This window comes from Physeter macrocephalus, chromosome 1, assembly GCF_002837175.3.
Source record: "Physeter macrocephalus isolate SW-GA chromosome 1, ASM283717v5, whole genome shotgun sequence".
NCBI classification, from domain to species: domain Eukaryota; kingdom Metazoa; phylum Chordata; class Mammalia; order Artiodactyla; family Physeteridae; genus Physeter; species Physeter macrocephalus.
The window spans coordinates 31,122,305-31,138,157 of NC_041214.2; the positions used below are offsets into that span (position 1 = coordinate 31,122,305).

Consider the following 15,853-nt stretch of genomic DNA (forward strand, 5'->3'; position numbering starts at 1 on the left):
CTGGCTCCTCGAAACCCCACCAGATGGAGAAAGGGCTGTGGGCCTCTATCTTGTAGGGGAAACACCTGGCTGAAGCAGTTAGACTGTCTCCACGTCTGGGCTGGCTGGAAGGGGCCCAGGAAGTGGGGGTGGAGACAAACCAGTTCAGAGGCTCCAGAACTGGGAGGGCTGGGGTCTAAAAGGGAGGCACAGGCCTTGCCCAGCAATCGTTTCAGCCTTCAAGAAACTTCCCCCTCCATCCCTTCTCTGACCCTGACTCTTCCTCACCTGGTGGGGGAGAGGGTCAGGAAGACACTTCAGTCGCGTGCCCCAGATGAACATGCTAGGAGAGTTAAGGACACCCGAGGAGATGTCTTAAGGAAAAGAGGTCCCCAAGGGATTTCCTGTATCACGAGGCCTCCAGGAAGACGCAGGAGCATCCTGGCCGGATGAGGCGTTGGCCAGCTGCTTCAGTCACGTTTCCCATGCAGCCAGACGCTGCCCCTCGCTGGCTCCCTGCCCCATTCCCTACCTGGGGCTACTCCCACATCTCCTGACCAAAGGTGGTCTTCAGGTGACCTGCACTCAAGGTTGATGATATAACTGGAACCCTAAAGACCACCTTTTTGGAAGAAACCACAATGATTACCCAAGGTGACACCTTTTTATTTTTCATTCAGTACTATAACAGCTCTACAGGAAAAAGGAACACAGCAAACATCACACTTACGATTGACATCCTTCTGCGGTCTCATCTCATCATGCACATGCATTTTAGCTGCTGTCCTCAGTGTGCACACACTATTTACCCTGTACAGCATTTCACGTGTCTGCAGCATCTGTGCGCGGCCCATTTTCAGGGGCCTGTGGCCTCCCTCCGGGTCATGGTTTGGAGAGCTGGCTGAGCCATTCAGTCACCTCTGCACAGGCATTTGGCTTGAAGTGAAATCAACCCCATTGCACACACCCTTCCTTTCCTCTTCAAGGTTCCTCTAGCAAAGCAGGATCTCCAAGCCAGCAGGTGTATAGAGCCTGGGATTATTCTTGTTACACGTGTATCTACTGCTCTTCAGAAAAGCGGAACCAATCCCAATGCACACGGTTGCCAATTTCCCTACAGCTCTGCAAGTGGTGGAGAGATGATATGAATATATATACATATGGTTTAATGGTTGGGTACTTAATCCCCTCATTGTATAGTTGAGAAAACTGAGAGGAAGCACTTTCCACAGGGTCATCCCCCTAGAGGACAGCAGAGAGATCCAGTGCTGGAGGTCGCATCCCCTGACCCCCTCTCAGTGCTCCGCCGGCCACACCACTCTACCTCTGACAGTTGCTTCTAACACAGACACAGCAGGCTCTTCTTCTCTTGTCCTTTGTCCTTGGAGGAAAGCCGAAGCACGGCCCTTCCCCTCGCCCTCCCGCGTCCTGCAGACCAGGTTTCTAGACTTCATCGGCTAGATCCAGGCCTTGAGGAACTCCTCAGAAGACAGCCCGGCCGCCACACAGGCTTCTACCTCTTCCCTTCTGCAGCTGATTAGCTTCTGGGGTGAATTGGTTATTTTCTGAAAAACAATTTTCATTCATATTCATTAGGTGAATAGTCATAGTAATAGTAATCATGGAGAATATCACCAAAAACCTCAACTATCTGATTCATTAACTTTCCAGCAGCAGAAAAGCCCAAAGACAATTCTAACCCCTAGAGCAAGGGCTCCCCACCTTCACTGAGATCGTCTCCCAGGTCACCGACCAGCAGATGTCTTGGGGTCCTGCCTCCTCGGCACTCCTCCCTCCGGGACCCTGCCCCACAGAAGTCCAGAATGTAGTTCTGGTCCAAAAAACCTAAACTTCTTCCACCAGAGAGCTCTGAAAATAGTGACCTGGTCTGAGGTGCTCCACGTACAGCACTAGCAGGGTGTCTGGTCCAGGGATGGTGCTCCATAAACAGGAGTCCCTTCCTACTCATACTTCACATTCCTGCTATCTTCTCCCAGCGACCCCAATACATCATCATAACTGGTTGTAAAAATGCAGGTATCAACCTTTCAGGCCGACTTTCCCCAGTGTCACCGCTAGCCCACCGCTAGCCTCCAACAAACTCACTTGGATCTTGCACAGCTTCTCCCACAGCCCTTCCCATCATCACTTTTTTTTTTCTTTTTTCTTTTTCTTTTTTTTTTTTTTTTTTGGCTGCGCCACAGGGCATGCGGTATCTTAGTTCCCCGACCAGGGATCAAACCCATGTCCCCTGCAGTGGAAGCACAGAGTCTTAACCATTGGACCGCCAGGGAAGTCCCTCCCTGTCATCACTTTAAAGAGTGGCATGTGGGCACAGACAGGTGGGCACAATGTTTTCCTCCACCCCCATCCCCAGAGACATTAGCTTCATCTAGTCGGTTGCCCTTGATCTTGTTAGTAAAGAGGTGGCTACAGGGCTCACTCCTGGTGTCCACAGGCAAATAATGGGAAAGCAAGGCTCACTGAATGGGAAGTCATTGTGGAGCCCACCACCAATTCCCTGATGCTGGTCTGGTCAGATTCTCAGGACGCTGGCTACCTACATCTGCAGTGCTTATATCTGATTGCTTTTTAAACTCTAGAGGAGTGCCCTGCAATGGAAATGTAATGTGAGCTACATATGCCATTAAAAATTCTCCAGTAGCACATTTTATAAAGTAAAAAGAAATAGGTAAAGTTAATTTTAATAATATATTTTATTTTAAAAATAAATATTATTTCAACATGTAATCAACATAAAAATATTAATAAACGATTTTACACTCTTCTTGTACTGTCTTCAAAATCTGTCATGTATTTCATAGTTACAGCACATCTCAATTTGGACTAGTCACATTTCAAGTGCTTAATCATCACATATGGCTAGCGGCTACCATACTGGATGGTGTCATTCTAGAACATTAAAGTGAAACAGCGTAACCTCAGAATTTCAGAAGGTACAAAACTGTTGTCCCATAGTTTAGAACAAACTTTCAAGCAAGGTTCAGCTGATTCTTTTTTTTAAGTTGAATTTGTTCTTAACATTTGAAAATCAGGAGATTTATTATAAAGTCTGGATTTCTGGATTCTCATTTCAAATTTAGGAAGCACTGGCTCACATCCCCTCTTGGCAGCAACCTGCATGAACTGAGAAGAAGCTGCTTTCTTTAGCTGGGCCATGTTTGCCATGGTCCTCATATCTATCTCTCCCTATTAAATCACATTTATTGCACTGTACACTTTTTTTTTTTTAATCTGTCTGGGCCCCAGAGGCATCTGGGCTCACAAACTCCACTTTCTATGAAGCACACAAAGTCAGACTTGGGATGGTCCATTGGAGCACATCTCAGTTTAGAGATGACTAACTTGAGGCCATCTTGATGTTTGCTACCCACATTACAGTGGAATGTGACAGCAAGAAGAGAAAGAATAAAGTGAGTCACAGAAAGGAAACAAAGAACCTTTAGCACCAAAGCCTCCATCCCCATGAAGCAATTATGGATAAAAGACAAGGAAAATACATTATATTTTAAAATAGGGAACACACACCGAGCAGTCTTAATATAATTTTCCTTGCATATTTATTTTTGCCGTAGACTGTTACTTGGTGATAAAAACTTGAATGGAAAGACATTCTTAATGGTATATATCAGAGTGCAACCACCACCAATTGTAAAATTATAGATGAAGGCATGAAATGTTCAATCCAAACAGACAAATTAAACATTTACAAACTCAATAGGACTTTTTGAAGCCTTGTCGAGGATTTCCACTTGGTAATTTCCCATGGTTTAATTGGAAAGATGCATGGACTTTGCAAGGTTGGCTGGAACTTGCTTTTTAATAGTTTGGAGGATTATCTATGACCAGTGCAAATGCTGAAGTGCAGCTAGGCTGTACTAAAGTAAAGGCTGAGAGCGGGTAGATGGTGGTGGTGATGTGCAGCTCCAGAACTTATTCGGGATTTGATGGACACTAGCTATCTATTTCTCACACAGCACTGTGGGAAATACATACACTCAGAGAAACTGTCCATGTTAAAATCTGGGGAGAAACAGAATAGAAATTAAAAGGCTTATGGAAAAGAATGCATGTAGGAACAGACACTAGAACAAAGTAGGAAGGATGGTAAGGGGAACAGAGAAGCAAAAGGTGGTCAAGGGTCATGGCATTTATCTTCCATGGACCAAAGTGGTCATTCTCTCATAGAATCTCCTTGTCTCGGGACTTCCTTGGTGGTCCAGTGGGTAAGACTCTGTACTCCCAATGCAGGGGGCCCAGGTTTGATCCCTGATCAGGGAACTAGATCCTGCATGCATGCCGCAGCTAAGAGTCCCATGCCGCAACTAAGAAGCCCACATTCTGCAACGAAGATCCTGCATACCACAACTAAGACCCAGTGCAGCCTACATAAATGAATAAATAAATAAATAAATAATTTTTTTAAAAAAAGAACTTAGTAGGGAATCCAGATAATACTTTACAAAAAAAGAATTTCCTTGTCTCTGGTCTCATCTCAGTTGCTTGGTTTTCTCCAAAAGCTATTTTTAGGGTATGGCTCATAATGCATCAGGATTCCTAGAAGCTCTTGCTACTGGAGGGCTTTCCTTGTGCACCTGAAATTCTATAGGGAACGGACCCTTTACATTGTTCTTTCCCTGGCCCTTTACTCTGTGGCTCCCTAACAACACACTGGGTCCTGGGAGGGAACTCTGCTAGGTCATTGAACGTAGGACCAGAAGAGGGAAATTGAAGGAGGGTATTAGGAATGGAAGAGCTCGTGAGTAGAGGGTAAACATGGGAACAGAGTTGAGAGGAAAGCCGTAAAGGGTGACTACTCAGTGGAGTCCAGCCGAGGAGGCTGAGCTTTTCACGTGTGTGGAAAAGAAGAGCTAGTGACCTGCTGAGCCAGGAATGCTCCCCTCCCATCATCATTGTTTTGAGTTCATTCAGGGGTTCTTCCTTTACTGCAGGGCTCCACTTCTACTAACGGCAGAGGAGCACCAATCAGACCAATCCTCCTGCAGATAGCAACTTCAAAAAAGGATCAAAATATGAAACCAACTTCCTTAAGTCACAGAAGAGCAACCAAAAGTTGACACTTGGAAGAAGGGAATGTCTCTGGGTGAGTTTCCCATTTTTTACAGTTCCCTGAGGAACTGAGGGCAGGTCTCTCTTGGTGCCATGAACAGAAGAACCAGAAAACAGATATGGGTGCAAACGGAAAAGTTAGGAAGTGAGAGGACGAGAGTTAAGTGTTAATGGATTAAACACTCCAATTAAATGGCAGAGATTGTTGGAACAGATTCACTTAAAAAACAAAACAAAACAAAACAAAAAACCTCTGTGCTGCTTCAAGAGACACCATTTAAATTTGAGAACACGCATAAGTTTAAGATTAAAATATGGAGGATGATACACCCTACAAACAGTAAACAAAAAAGGGCTATATTGATATCAGGATAAGAATACTGCCAGAGATAAAGAGGGACATTTCATGATGATAAAAGACTCAATTATTCAGAAAGACCTATCCATCATAAATATGTATGCACCTAAAACAGAGTTCAAAACACATGAAGGAAAAATTGACATGAAAGGAGAAGCAGACACATCTACACTCATAGTTAGAGATTTTGTTGTCTATCTCTCAATAACTAATAGAACTATACCAACAAAATGAGTGAGGACAAAGATGATCTGAACAGTATTAAACATTTCGGTCCAATTGATATTTATAAAACACCACCCAAGAACAGCAGAATACACATCCTTTTGTGCTTCAGGGAACTCTGAGCCCCTCAAGTTCTTGCTGAAGGGGATGCGGGCCAGCCCTGTCCCCTGTGTTTGATACATCCCACTGCCTTTATGTTTAGCAGTAAACCCTTTAGTCACCCAGAGGGGCTGGAGGGGGAACCGATGTAAAGAACACTGGTTGGTAAGCATTATGAAAAGGGGCAAATGAGTAATTTGTAAATCGGTAAAGCCTTAGAACGGTGCCTGGTGCTTAATTCTGGACCAGTGTCCCCTGGAGTCATGACTCCCTAAACTCCTGGAAAGAAAGAGAGCTGACACTAGGATCATATGGTGGGGCGTGCGGGGTGTCCTGAGGACTGGACTGCAGGGAGGGTTAGTCCTCCTGTGAAGGGGAAGCATGGCCTGTGCTCTCAGGGCCCTGTGATGTCACAAGAGGGACTCCTTCCAGGGTGACTCCTGGCTGATAAGGAACTACAGGAATGTATAGCTTGCAGGCAGTTCTGGCTCTAGTTGCTTCTGAGAAGCTGACCGCTAACCCCATCCTCCCAGGACAGAAGGGTGAGCTATCCCTGAGAGGACAGGGATGGGTTTGCTTTTGTTTGTTATTATTTTGTTGTGTTCTGTTGCACTGCTCGGTAGGTTGAGGTCTGGGGCGGAGGTGGGGGCTAGGGTGCACAGGAAGCAGACAGATGCAACACGTGGGGAGCTCTGGAGGCCTGCTTTTGCTTTTCTCCGACCCTGGCACAGCACGCAGGGCCTGTCCCCACTGGAGACACTCAGATCTATGGCCCAGGGACCTCAGGAGTAAGATAAGAACCCTGGCTTGTGAGGAGTTGGGATCCCTCACCGTGGGTAGTCACAGGTCCAGGTGACTGCCCTGCCCCCAGCCAAAGGCAAAGCAGACTTCACGCGCCCTGCTTTCACGCACATGCACTTCACCCTGAGGACTCATGAGGCTCTTGGCGTATGAACTGACTATGTTGCGCTGGAACATATTTCTGGATGCAGCTGCTGTTACAATGATGGGAGGGAGGTAAGAAGGCTCGGCAGGTCGGTCCTCAGGGTAAGACTATGCATGACGCCTGGAATGCAGAGCCTCCTGGGCTGGGCTACACACCTGCTGCCTTGGCCGTGCCAGGACCTGGGGGCAAGGAGCAGAGGCCTGATAGGAGCCTGGGGAAGGCCACCACCCCCTGGTGAAGGGAGGTCTCCCAGCCCCTCTGACTAGGAGGGAAGTCCTATAAGTACTCTTCTCCCCTCTTTGTGCAAATGCTTGTAAACCCACGAAATGTGTGTCCCTGCCCCACTATGGCCCAGACTACATCGGGGCAGCGTCATGCTGAAAGGAAAAAGAACAGTTACCAAGGTGTCGGGGAGCATCACCACGGGGCAACAGGAGTGCTGGAGCAGCCGGCCCGTTTTCCAGATGGACAGCGGCACAACCACGAGGGTCAGCATGAAGCCCACAAATGAGAACAGAGCCAGTGCCAGCGGCAGGGTCTCTCCTGGAAATGGAAAGACAGGAACCGGCTTAGGAGACAATCCTGGGCCTCCCTCACTTTCCTGGATCTGGCTCTGCACACTGGCCAAGAGAGCAGATGCCAACACCCTGACATCTGACGCGTGCCCTAGTGACCAAAATGACCACCATTAAAACCATTTTTATAGAATCCAGATTGGTTTCCAGAAAGCCAGGAAGATTACGATCTTTCTCTGGGGAAGGGAAAGGGAGGAGCATCATCTGTTAAGCCACTCGCTGTGTTTGCACGTACCTCTGAGCCACTGCCAGGAAGAAGGCAGAGGGCCAGGCCCCGGGCAGGACTAGGGGGAAGCACCGAAAGAGAACAGCCCAGAAGGGAGTTGGGCAGTAACTGAAAACAAAGTGTATTTCACAATTTACTCTTGGCATTCATTCGTATGATGGAGGAAAATGCTGAATTCAGAACATAGTCACATAATAACTCATATATCAAGCCCCTGCAAGGGTTAAGTGACTTACCCCAGGTCACACAGGTAGGGCTGGCTCCAAATTCTACTAAGTGATGTATCAGAAAGTGCCAAGTCTGAACGTCTGGAGATGCGGAAGGGGGGACAGGTTACTTTCCCATCTCTCTGTCCTATTCGTTTAGCCCCTCTGGGCTGGACTGCTCACCCAGGATGTGAAGGGTGCCACAGCCGACACAGGCTCTTCCAGATGGCTGGGGTCCCCACAGATTGTATCAATGATTTTGGAAAATATGTTGGCCGTACACATCAAGAGATACACAGACGTTCATACTCTTTCATCCACTCCTGTGAGTGGATTCCAAAGAATAATTCCAAGGAAGGAAACAGATGCAGAAAGCAGTTCACAGCAACATCTTTATTAGAGCAACAGCCTCGCATAACCAGCCCCCCTCTCTGCCCAAAGCAGCACCCCTGCACCTTCCGCCACCCCAGCACGCTCTGGTGTGCTTTCTCATAGCACGTACAACCAAGGGAAACCATCTGATTCGTTTACCGCCTTGTAGCCTGTCTCCCCAACTAGAAGGTAAGCTCGGTGAGGGCAGGGACTTCCCTGCTGTATCCCAGTGACGGGGCCAGCAGGTGGCACATAGTCAGTGCTCAATAATTATTCACTGAATGAATGAATGAATCAGTGAATGAACATCATCGTCAAAAGCAGATGGCAGTGATCTAAATACCCCAAATGGAGGATGATTTAATACATCATGGGATATCATCATGGCGGGTCAGGAGTTCAGCTATTAAAATGAGAATTAGGATATACACAAACTTGTTCGCTGCATCATGGGTTGTAGTGGCAAAAGACTGGAAAGCACAGAATATACCTATTTATGGGGGATGGTTACATATACTTTGGCACACCCAAATATTGGCTTGTTATGCATGTTCTTTAACAATGAGGTAGATCCATATGTACTGACATGAACAGGTGTTCGCAATAGCAATACGCAGTGAAGGTGAGCAAGGTACAAAGCAGTAAGCACAGTACAGTCCCAGTTGTGTCTCTGAGTACCGGCATCACAAGATGACTGGAGGATGAAATGCCAGACTTGCCAAAGGAAACCTCCTGAGTGGTGTGGGGAGAGCGGATAACGTGTACTTCTTACTTTATATACTTCTGTGTTGTTCGAATTTTTTAACAAGCTTGACTTACGTGGTTTTAAAAAGTAGTATAAAATGAGGGTCTGGGGGAGGGATAAATTAGGAGTTTGGGATTAACATATACACACTACTATATATAAAACAGATAACCAACAAGGACCTGCTGTATAGCACAGAGAACTCTATTCAGTATCTTGTAATAACCTATAATGGAAAAGAATCTGAAAAAGAATAGATTTATATACATATATATGTATATGTATAACTGAATCACTTTGCTGAACACCTGAAATTAACACAACATTGTAAAGCAACTATGCTTCAATTAAAAATAAATAAATACAAAAAAAATAATAATAATAAAATAAAATAAATAAATAAATAAATAAAGACCCCAAAAAAGTAGTATAAAATGGTAATCAGAAAATCTACATGGAAAATGTTATGGATGTGATATTTGTGAAAAAGCAGACTCAAAGTGTATATATAATTCAATGACAACATCTGTCTACACAAAGGCTAACAGCCCTTTAGAGGGCAATTTGGAAACAGCAGTCAAAATTCAAGTGTGTATGCCTTTGACCCAGCAACTCTACTTCCAGGAATTTATCCTTCAAATATACCAGCAAATGATCTATGCCCAGGGTAATTAATGAAAGCATTGGCTGTAATAGCAAAATATTGGGAGAAAAAACTAAATACCCATCAATAGGGAGCTCGTTGAATTAGTTATATATACATACAGTGGAATACTATGTAGCTACAAAGAAGGATGAAAAAGTTCTTTTTAGATATGGAAAAATCTACAAGATATGTAAAGTGAAAAAGACAAGATCCAGAACAGTGCATGGAGCGTGCTAACATTTGTGCTAAAAGGAAGGGAAATATATAAAAGTATATTCCCATTTACTTGTAAATGTATTGAGAAGTCTTTAGAAGGATATACAAAAAGCTAATACCTCTGGGGGAGGGGTGGGAATTACATGGATGAGGAAGAGGAGGAGGAAGGCGGTTCTACATGTACCTTATCCTATTTTTTGAACTATATAAATGTACCAAATATTCAAAATGATAATTTTTTAAAAACCTAAAAGTTATACACAAATGTCACTCGTGGTGTTTGTGTGGCAGAATCATGGGATATGGGGTTTTGTTTTATTTCTTTTCACTGCAGGCTTTTAAACCATAAAAAATTCAAGGGAAAAAATTAAGTCAAACAAGAGGATTCTACAGACTTTCCATAAGGCCCCTCCCAGCTGAGCACGGCCGTGCTACACGGTGGGCTACGTCCACACGAGGTCCGACGCTCAGGCCCCGGCTGCCTCACCTGCACCCCCCTCTGATACACAGGAAGCTGCCACCGGGTCAACCAGCCTTGCAACGTCTGGCCTCAGGCCTTGGGAGCTTTCAGGGAAAAGTGTTCTAGACAGCTGCCAAGTGACCCCTGCCCAGCCCCAGGGCGGACTCTCTTTGGGGGGGATTAGAACGCAGAACAGTTTCACCACAGGATCTACCCATCCTGGGGGAGCAGGTCAGGGAAACCGAGGGGATACTCAGAACCAGAGGAAGCAGCAAGCAACGAGCATCCCCCAGGAGGGGCAGACAGGCTGCCTTACCTTGCACCTTGACACATTCTGTCTGGCTGAAGGCACTGTGCCTCCTGATGGCCTTCACGAACGTCCGGACCTTCACGCAGTGCGCAGCCCCTGGCTCCATGGTTTCCAGGTGCACCGGAATGCCCCCGCGCCTCACCATCTTGACGTGTTCCTTTAGGAAAACAGAGAACAGTTACACTCTGGGGGAAGCAGGACGCAAAAGAGGGAGAAGGAGGGAAGGGAAGCTGTAAATATTTCCTTTCCAGGATGCATACAGAATGCTCCTCTCATTCATTCATTTATTCATTCATTCATTCTTAAATATTTATTTATTTAGCACCTACTGTGTGCCAGGCACTGGTGTAAGCACTGAACAAAACAGGGACACATCATTGAACAAAACAAAGTTCCTGCTCTCGTGGAGCTTATGTGGCGTAAGACAGACCATGTATAACACACATCACGTGGTGATGAGGGTTATGAAGAAAAATGAAGCAGGGCAAAGAGGTAGAGAGTGATGAGGAGGCACCAGAATAGTGATTAGGGAAGACCTCTCTAATAGGGTAATATCTGGACAGAGACCTGAAGGTCAGAAATCTGACTGGGAGCTTGGCCTGGCCACTGCTGCCAGGGCCAGGCCACTGTGCACAGGAACACTGGAGCCTGTGGGCAGTGCCTCCTCACACTTGCATCCATCCACTGTCTGTCCATCCATCTGCACGCCCCTCCACCCCCACTCACCCCCTGAGGGCTGTGCTCCGCATCTGAACCTGTGGAGACTTGTCTGGGCCCAAGTGGCTCAGGGCACGTGCTCCTCTCCCAGCACCGGCTCTGCACCTCCCGAAGAATCCTAGGGATCTGCATGCTCCCGGCCAGCCCAGGCCCTGATCAGTCCCCCACACGACTCCTTCTGCCTGGCAATGCCACCTCCTACCACTGGGCCCTGACCCAGCAGGAATAAATGCTGGAAACCATGGCTGTTGCCTGTTCCACCTACACATACCACCTTCCTGGGGAAGCTACCCAGCCCACGGTCCCCGTTGAGTGGGTGGTAGGGCACATGACCTGTCCCTCAGACACTGGCATTAGGTCAGGGGTACCCTTGGCCTGAAAAGGGTCTATCAGAGGCCAGCCAGCAACTGGCGATCCCTAAGCTTGGCCTGATAAGACAAGCAGTACCAGTCAGATTTCCTCTGCTAGGAACTGATCTTGGGGAACTGATACCTGCAGCTAGAAGCAGGGACCAAGGGGAGAGGACATGGCGAGGAGGAGTCAGGCCCGGTAAAGCACAGCCATAGGCATGTGCAGGAGGGAGTGGTGAGGCAGCAGGGCCTGCGAGCAAGCTGGGGAGAGGGCCACGGAAAGAGTGCAATAGAGAGGACCCACTGGAGGGAATCAGGGACTCCACAGATGGGGGCCCCTGGGCAAGTGAGGCTGTGCTGCAGCCTGGCTCTGGGCCTGCTCTGATCATGGAGTCTGTGAGAGCCCCTTATAGCACCATATTAATCCCTGTGACAGAGCCTAATCCCTGTGACAAGCCCACTCGAGTGGGCCTTGTCACCATTTCAGCTTGGACAGGGCCTCCACAGGTCTGCCCAAGCTCCATCCTTTCTGCTGCTGTGGCTGCAGGATGCTTGGCCACTCCCTCTGGGAGAGCTGACCTCCCACTCAGCCTAGCCCGCAGCACCCATCCCACAGGGTAGGGCAGCGCCCCATCTAGGCATTCCGGGTGGCCCATTGGCTCAGAATTAGGGTTATCAGCCAGCTCCTGACTCTCTGCCCCGACTTCTGCACCTACCCAGATACACACCCTCGAGAGCCTTGTGCCAGCCTCATATGCTTTTGAAATCATCCAGTTGATCTGGAACACCCTGGTCTGCCTCCTGTAAACAGCAGGAAGAATGGCTAAGAAGACATGCTGATGAGGGAGAAGAAATGCATTGAAAAGGTATCATGGATCCAACTATGGCAGAGTTTAGGGCAAGGAGGCAGCCCTCATCAGCCACGGTCTGGGTTGGACCAAAGCAGTCCTTTGAGGAAGAGACTGCCGGGATTGTCAACCTACGCCCATCTTTCCTTTCCCACACTTCACCCAGGCCCGCTCATCCTCAGGCCACCCCAGACAGCAAGCACTGCAGGGGCTGGCTTTCCTCATCCAGCTTTCGGAGGTCTGTGACCGCTTTTCCAAAGTCTAACTCAAAGGCCAAGGGTGGAAGTCTCACCTTGGCACCAGGCTCTCTCTTCCAGTAGGCCACGAAGAACTCAAACTGTGGCCCCAGGTCTTCCAGCTTAATAATCAGGTGGAAGCCATCCTTGGTGATCTCCATCCCAGGTGGGGTGAGGACGGCTGTTGGCAAGATAAGGAGAGAATCAAAGCCAGCCCCAGACAGGACTGAGTTTTGTCCAGGGAGACCATGACCAAGCCATCAGTAGAAACATGTCAGGCTCATGGGAGGGGAGGGGTTTGGATATGGCTTCGCAGTGTGCAGAGGCGTGTACACTGATCCTCTCCTGTACTCAGCAGGTGCTCAGTAGACACTTTTTGAATGATGAGCGAATGAAAAAAACAAACGACAACAACTTATTACAATTCGCATAGATCAGTTATATATACCGGCTCCTGCTAACTCTCAAACATCAGCAAATCAGCAGCCTGTGGATGGGTTGGCCTCTCTATTCTCAGTCCAAGCATTCTTCAATCTCATATCCTTAATGGGAGATGTTGGAAAATCAGAGGGTTTTACAAATTCCAATAATCAGCTCTAGAAATTTACAGCATAAGCACAGCACCATCTTTCATATTACTGGATCCCAAACAGAGAGGCCAGCAGCCCCCATGGATACTTTCCTATCAGGAGACCAAGAACAGAAGGGCCCACACAGGCAGTCTTTAGTCCCTGGTTACTGATGATGGATCCAGACTTGCCTCTCAGATCCAGACGCTGCAGGACCAGAGGGGCCACCGCAACTGCTGGCCTTGGCTTGGCAAGTTTAGCAGGGTGTGTTCTGGGCTACATCCTCCCGCACTGGGGTCAGTGGACACTCAAAAGAAAGGCAGTTCCTGCAGGGAGTTTTCAGAGAACAAAGTATTTCCTGGCATTTGAAGAGCTGCCTGGAAAAGGAACATGAGGACTTGGAAAGTCAGGGACCAACTGTACAAAACATACCCAGTTCAGAGGCTTCATATGAGCACACAGCACCACTAGAACTGCGCCTGAAACACCTCCAGTAGGGAAAGAGATGTTTGACTCCTCCAGTTTTAAGTCAAACATGATTAGAATTGGATCTCCTGATCTCCATCTATGTTGAGAATAGAATTAGACAAAATGACCTAATGTCAGTTCAGTTCAGAGAATTTTTTGACAAAGTTGGGACAGGAACTTCTGTCCTATGTTCTCTACAAACTTATCTCATTTAATCCATTCAGCAAGCTTAAGAAGGTAAACACTGTTCCTATCGTACAGATAATGTAACAGCCTCAGAGAGGTTGAGTGACTTTCCCAGAATCACACAATTAATGGCCAGAATTTGAGTCCATGTCTTTCCACGTTTCTAGACTCTGCTGTGGGGTGTTTTTTAACTCCCAATGAACAGAATGCACATAGATCATTTAAATCAGACTCTAGGCTTGGGGCCTGGAGATAAGTGTTTCTAAAGCTCCCCTGTGACATGAATTCATATAATTGAAGTTAAGAACCTCTGCTCTCAACAAGCTTCCCTTTAAGAGTAGGAGATCCTTTTCAAGAGAGCCTTAAAATAAGATTTTTCACATGTCTGGGGAGAAGTCAGCGTGGCCTTTTTCAAAGGCCAAAGAACAGACATAATGCCCTTGAGAGTCTCGATTCCATCCCAACTCTGCAGCTAACTTCACCTGCACGGGGACCACACAGGAGCAGCTTCTGGGGCAGGTACAGAGACTCCTTTCCTCAGCTCCTCCTGCAGTGGCCCTTTTCCTGTTTATATTGGCCTTCTCAAGCACAAGCTGCTACTGCACACACCCACCCCCATAGCTTTGCAGGCACTCCCTCAATCTCTGAATGCCCCGTGCCTTCCTTTCCAACAGCTGCCAGCCCCCAGCAATGACCTTGGCTGGAGCCCGTGCTTCCAGGAGCAAAAGGGAGGTGGTGCTGGGTGCTGCCCAGGTACGGCAGGCAGAGGCAAAGCTGCACCACCCTCCGGCGCCCCTCAGGCTTCCCCAGGGCCTGAAATGGGATCCCACTGACTCCACCGTATCCTCCCAGTGCCGAGAGAAAGAGACTGGGAAGAGGAGCCCACATTCGGCACCAAAATTCCTATTGGTGTCCATTCCAATGGTCCCACTACTGCCCCAGCTCTTCCCTCCTTCCTCTGCTCTCTGGATCTCAACTCTGGGCATCCCTAGGGTAATTAATATTAATATTTACTAATAGCTATGATAAGACAGCACCGTCCTGAGCCTTTGCACTTTTCATCTTGTCCACAACTACCCAGTGAGGCAAACTGTTGCCCTTCTTACAGACGAGGACTCAAGGGGCTGAGCTGGGATTTCAACCCCACCTGCCTGACTCTAGAGGGCCAACTCCCCCTTCCAATTCACCTTCCTCAGCCCCTTCTAGCGTGGGCTCCCTCACCTTCTAACCGTCCTAATTTCTACCCAATCTCATATACTTCTCAGTAACCTTTGACTCATTCCATTACTGTAGATGCTGCCCAAAACCTTCCTTTGTCCTCACTCCCAGCAGAGGGTCACCTGCCACACCAAGAAAACAGGTCACTGAAGGCCTTTCCCTTGCCTTTCCTGCATGTCCCAACTGGTCACGTTATCATCCACACCTGCCCTGCCCTTTCCCGCCTCCATTCAACCCTCCAGTTGGCAGCCTGTCCACCATCACCACGGCTCCATGAAGCCACTTTCTCAAGGACCCATTTAAGGACCTCCTTCAGGCCCAGCAGCAGCTCATCTGCTCTCCCCTCCATGACCCTCTCCCTGCCCAGCACCTACTAGTGCCTTTCCCTCATCCTCTTTTTAAACCTAAGGTTTCCCAGGAGCCTATCCTGGGTTCTCTTTGTCCTCATGTCTTGTCCCTGGACATCTTACCTGCTCTCAAGCCACTAGCTATTAATTTTGTGTTGTGTGTCTGACCTTGACCTGTCTGAGCCCCAGGGCCTGATTTCCAACTGCCAATCAGACATCTGTGGCATGACATCCTATAGGAATCTCAAACTCAAGGAGCCCAAAGCCAGCAGCAACTCTCATTCCTCAGACCCGTTGCTCCTCCTGGGTTCTCTTCCTTGGGTGACACTCCCACTAACCCCATCCGGAAGACGGACGCCATCATTATCTCTCCCCACTCTGTCTCCCAGTAACTGGCCCCCAAGCGTTGCCCTTTCTTACTCAGAAATGTCTCTAGAATTTGTCCTCTTCTTCCCATCCC

The 15,853-nt window shown here is 47.9% G+C and overlaps 1 protein-coding gene across 3 annotated transcripts in view; it reads right to left on the bottom strand.

Annotated features, from left to right (window-relative positions):
• Nucleotides 1–528: 528 nt before the first annotated feature.
• The window catches only part of IL20RB (interleukin 20 receptor subunit beta), a 30,111-nt gene continuing 14,786 nt past the window's right edge, over nucleotides 529–15,853 (bottom strand). Inside the window, exons 4-8 of one of the 3 annotated variants that reach the window (XR_008618572.1) lie at nucleotides 12,662–12,786; nucleotides 10,461–10,611; nucleotides 7,099–7,241; nucleotides 1,304–1,544; nucleotides 529–1,101 (exon numbers count right to left, since the gene is read on the bottom strand). Coding sequence is in view for 2 of the 3 variants with exons in the window: in XM_028489466.2 (XP_028345267.1) it covers nucleotides 1,437–1,544; nucleotides 7,099–7,241; nucleotides 10,461–10,611; nucleotides 12,662–12,786 (527 nt within the window). In the remaining variant the exon portion in view is untranslated. Of the gene's footprint in view, nucleotides 1,545–7,098; nucleotides 7,242–10,460; nucleotides 10,612–12,661; nucleotides 12,787–15,853 lie in introns of all 3 variants that reach the window. The other 2 variants (XM_028489466.2, XM_055088037.1) reach the window with 2 other exon arrangements.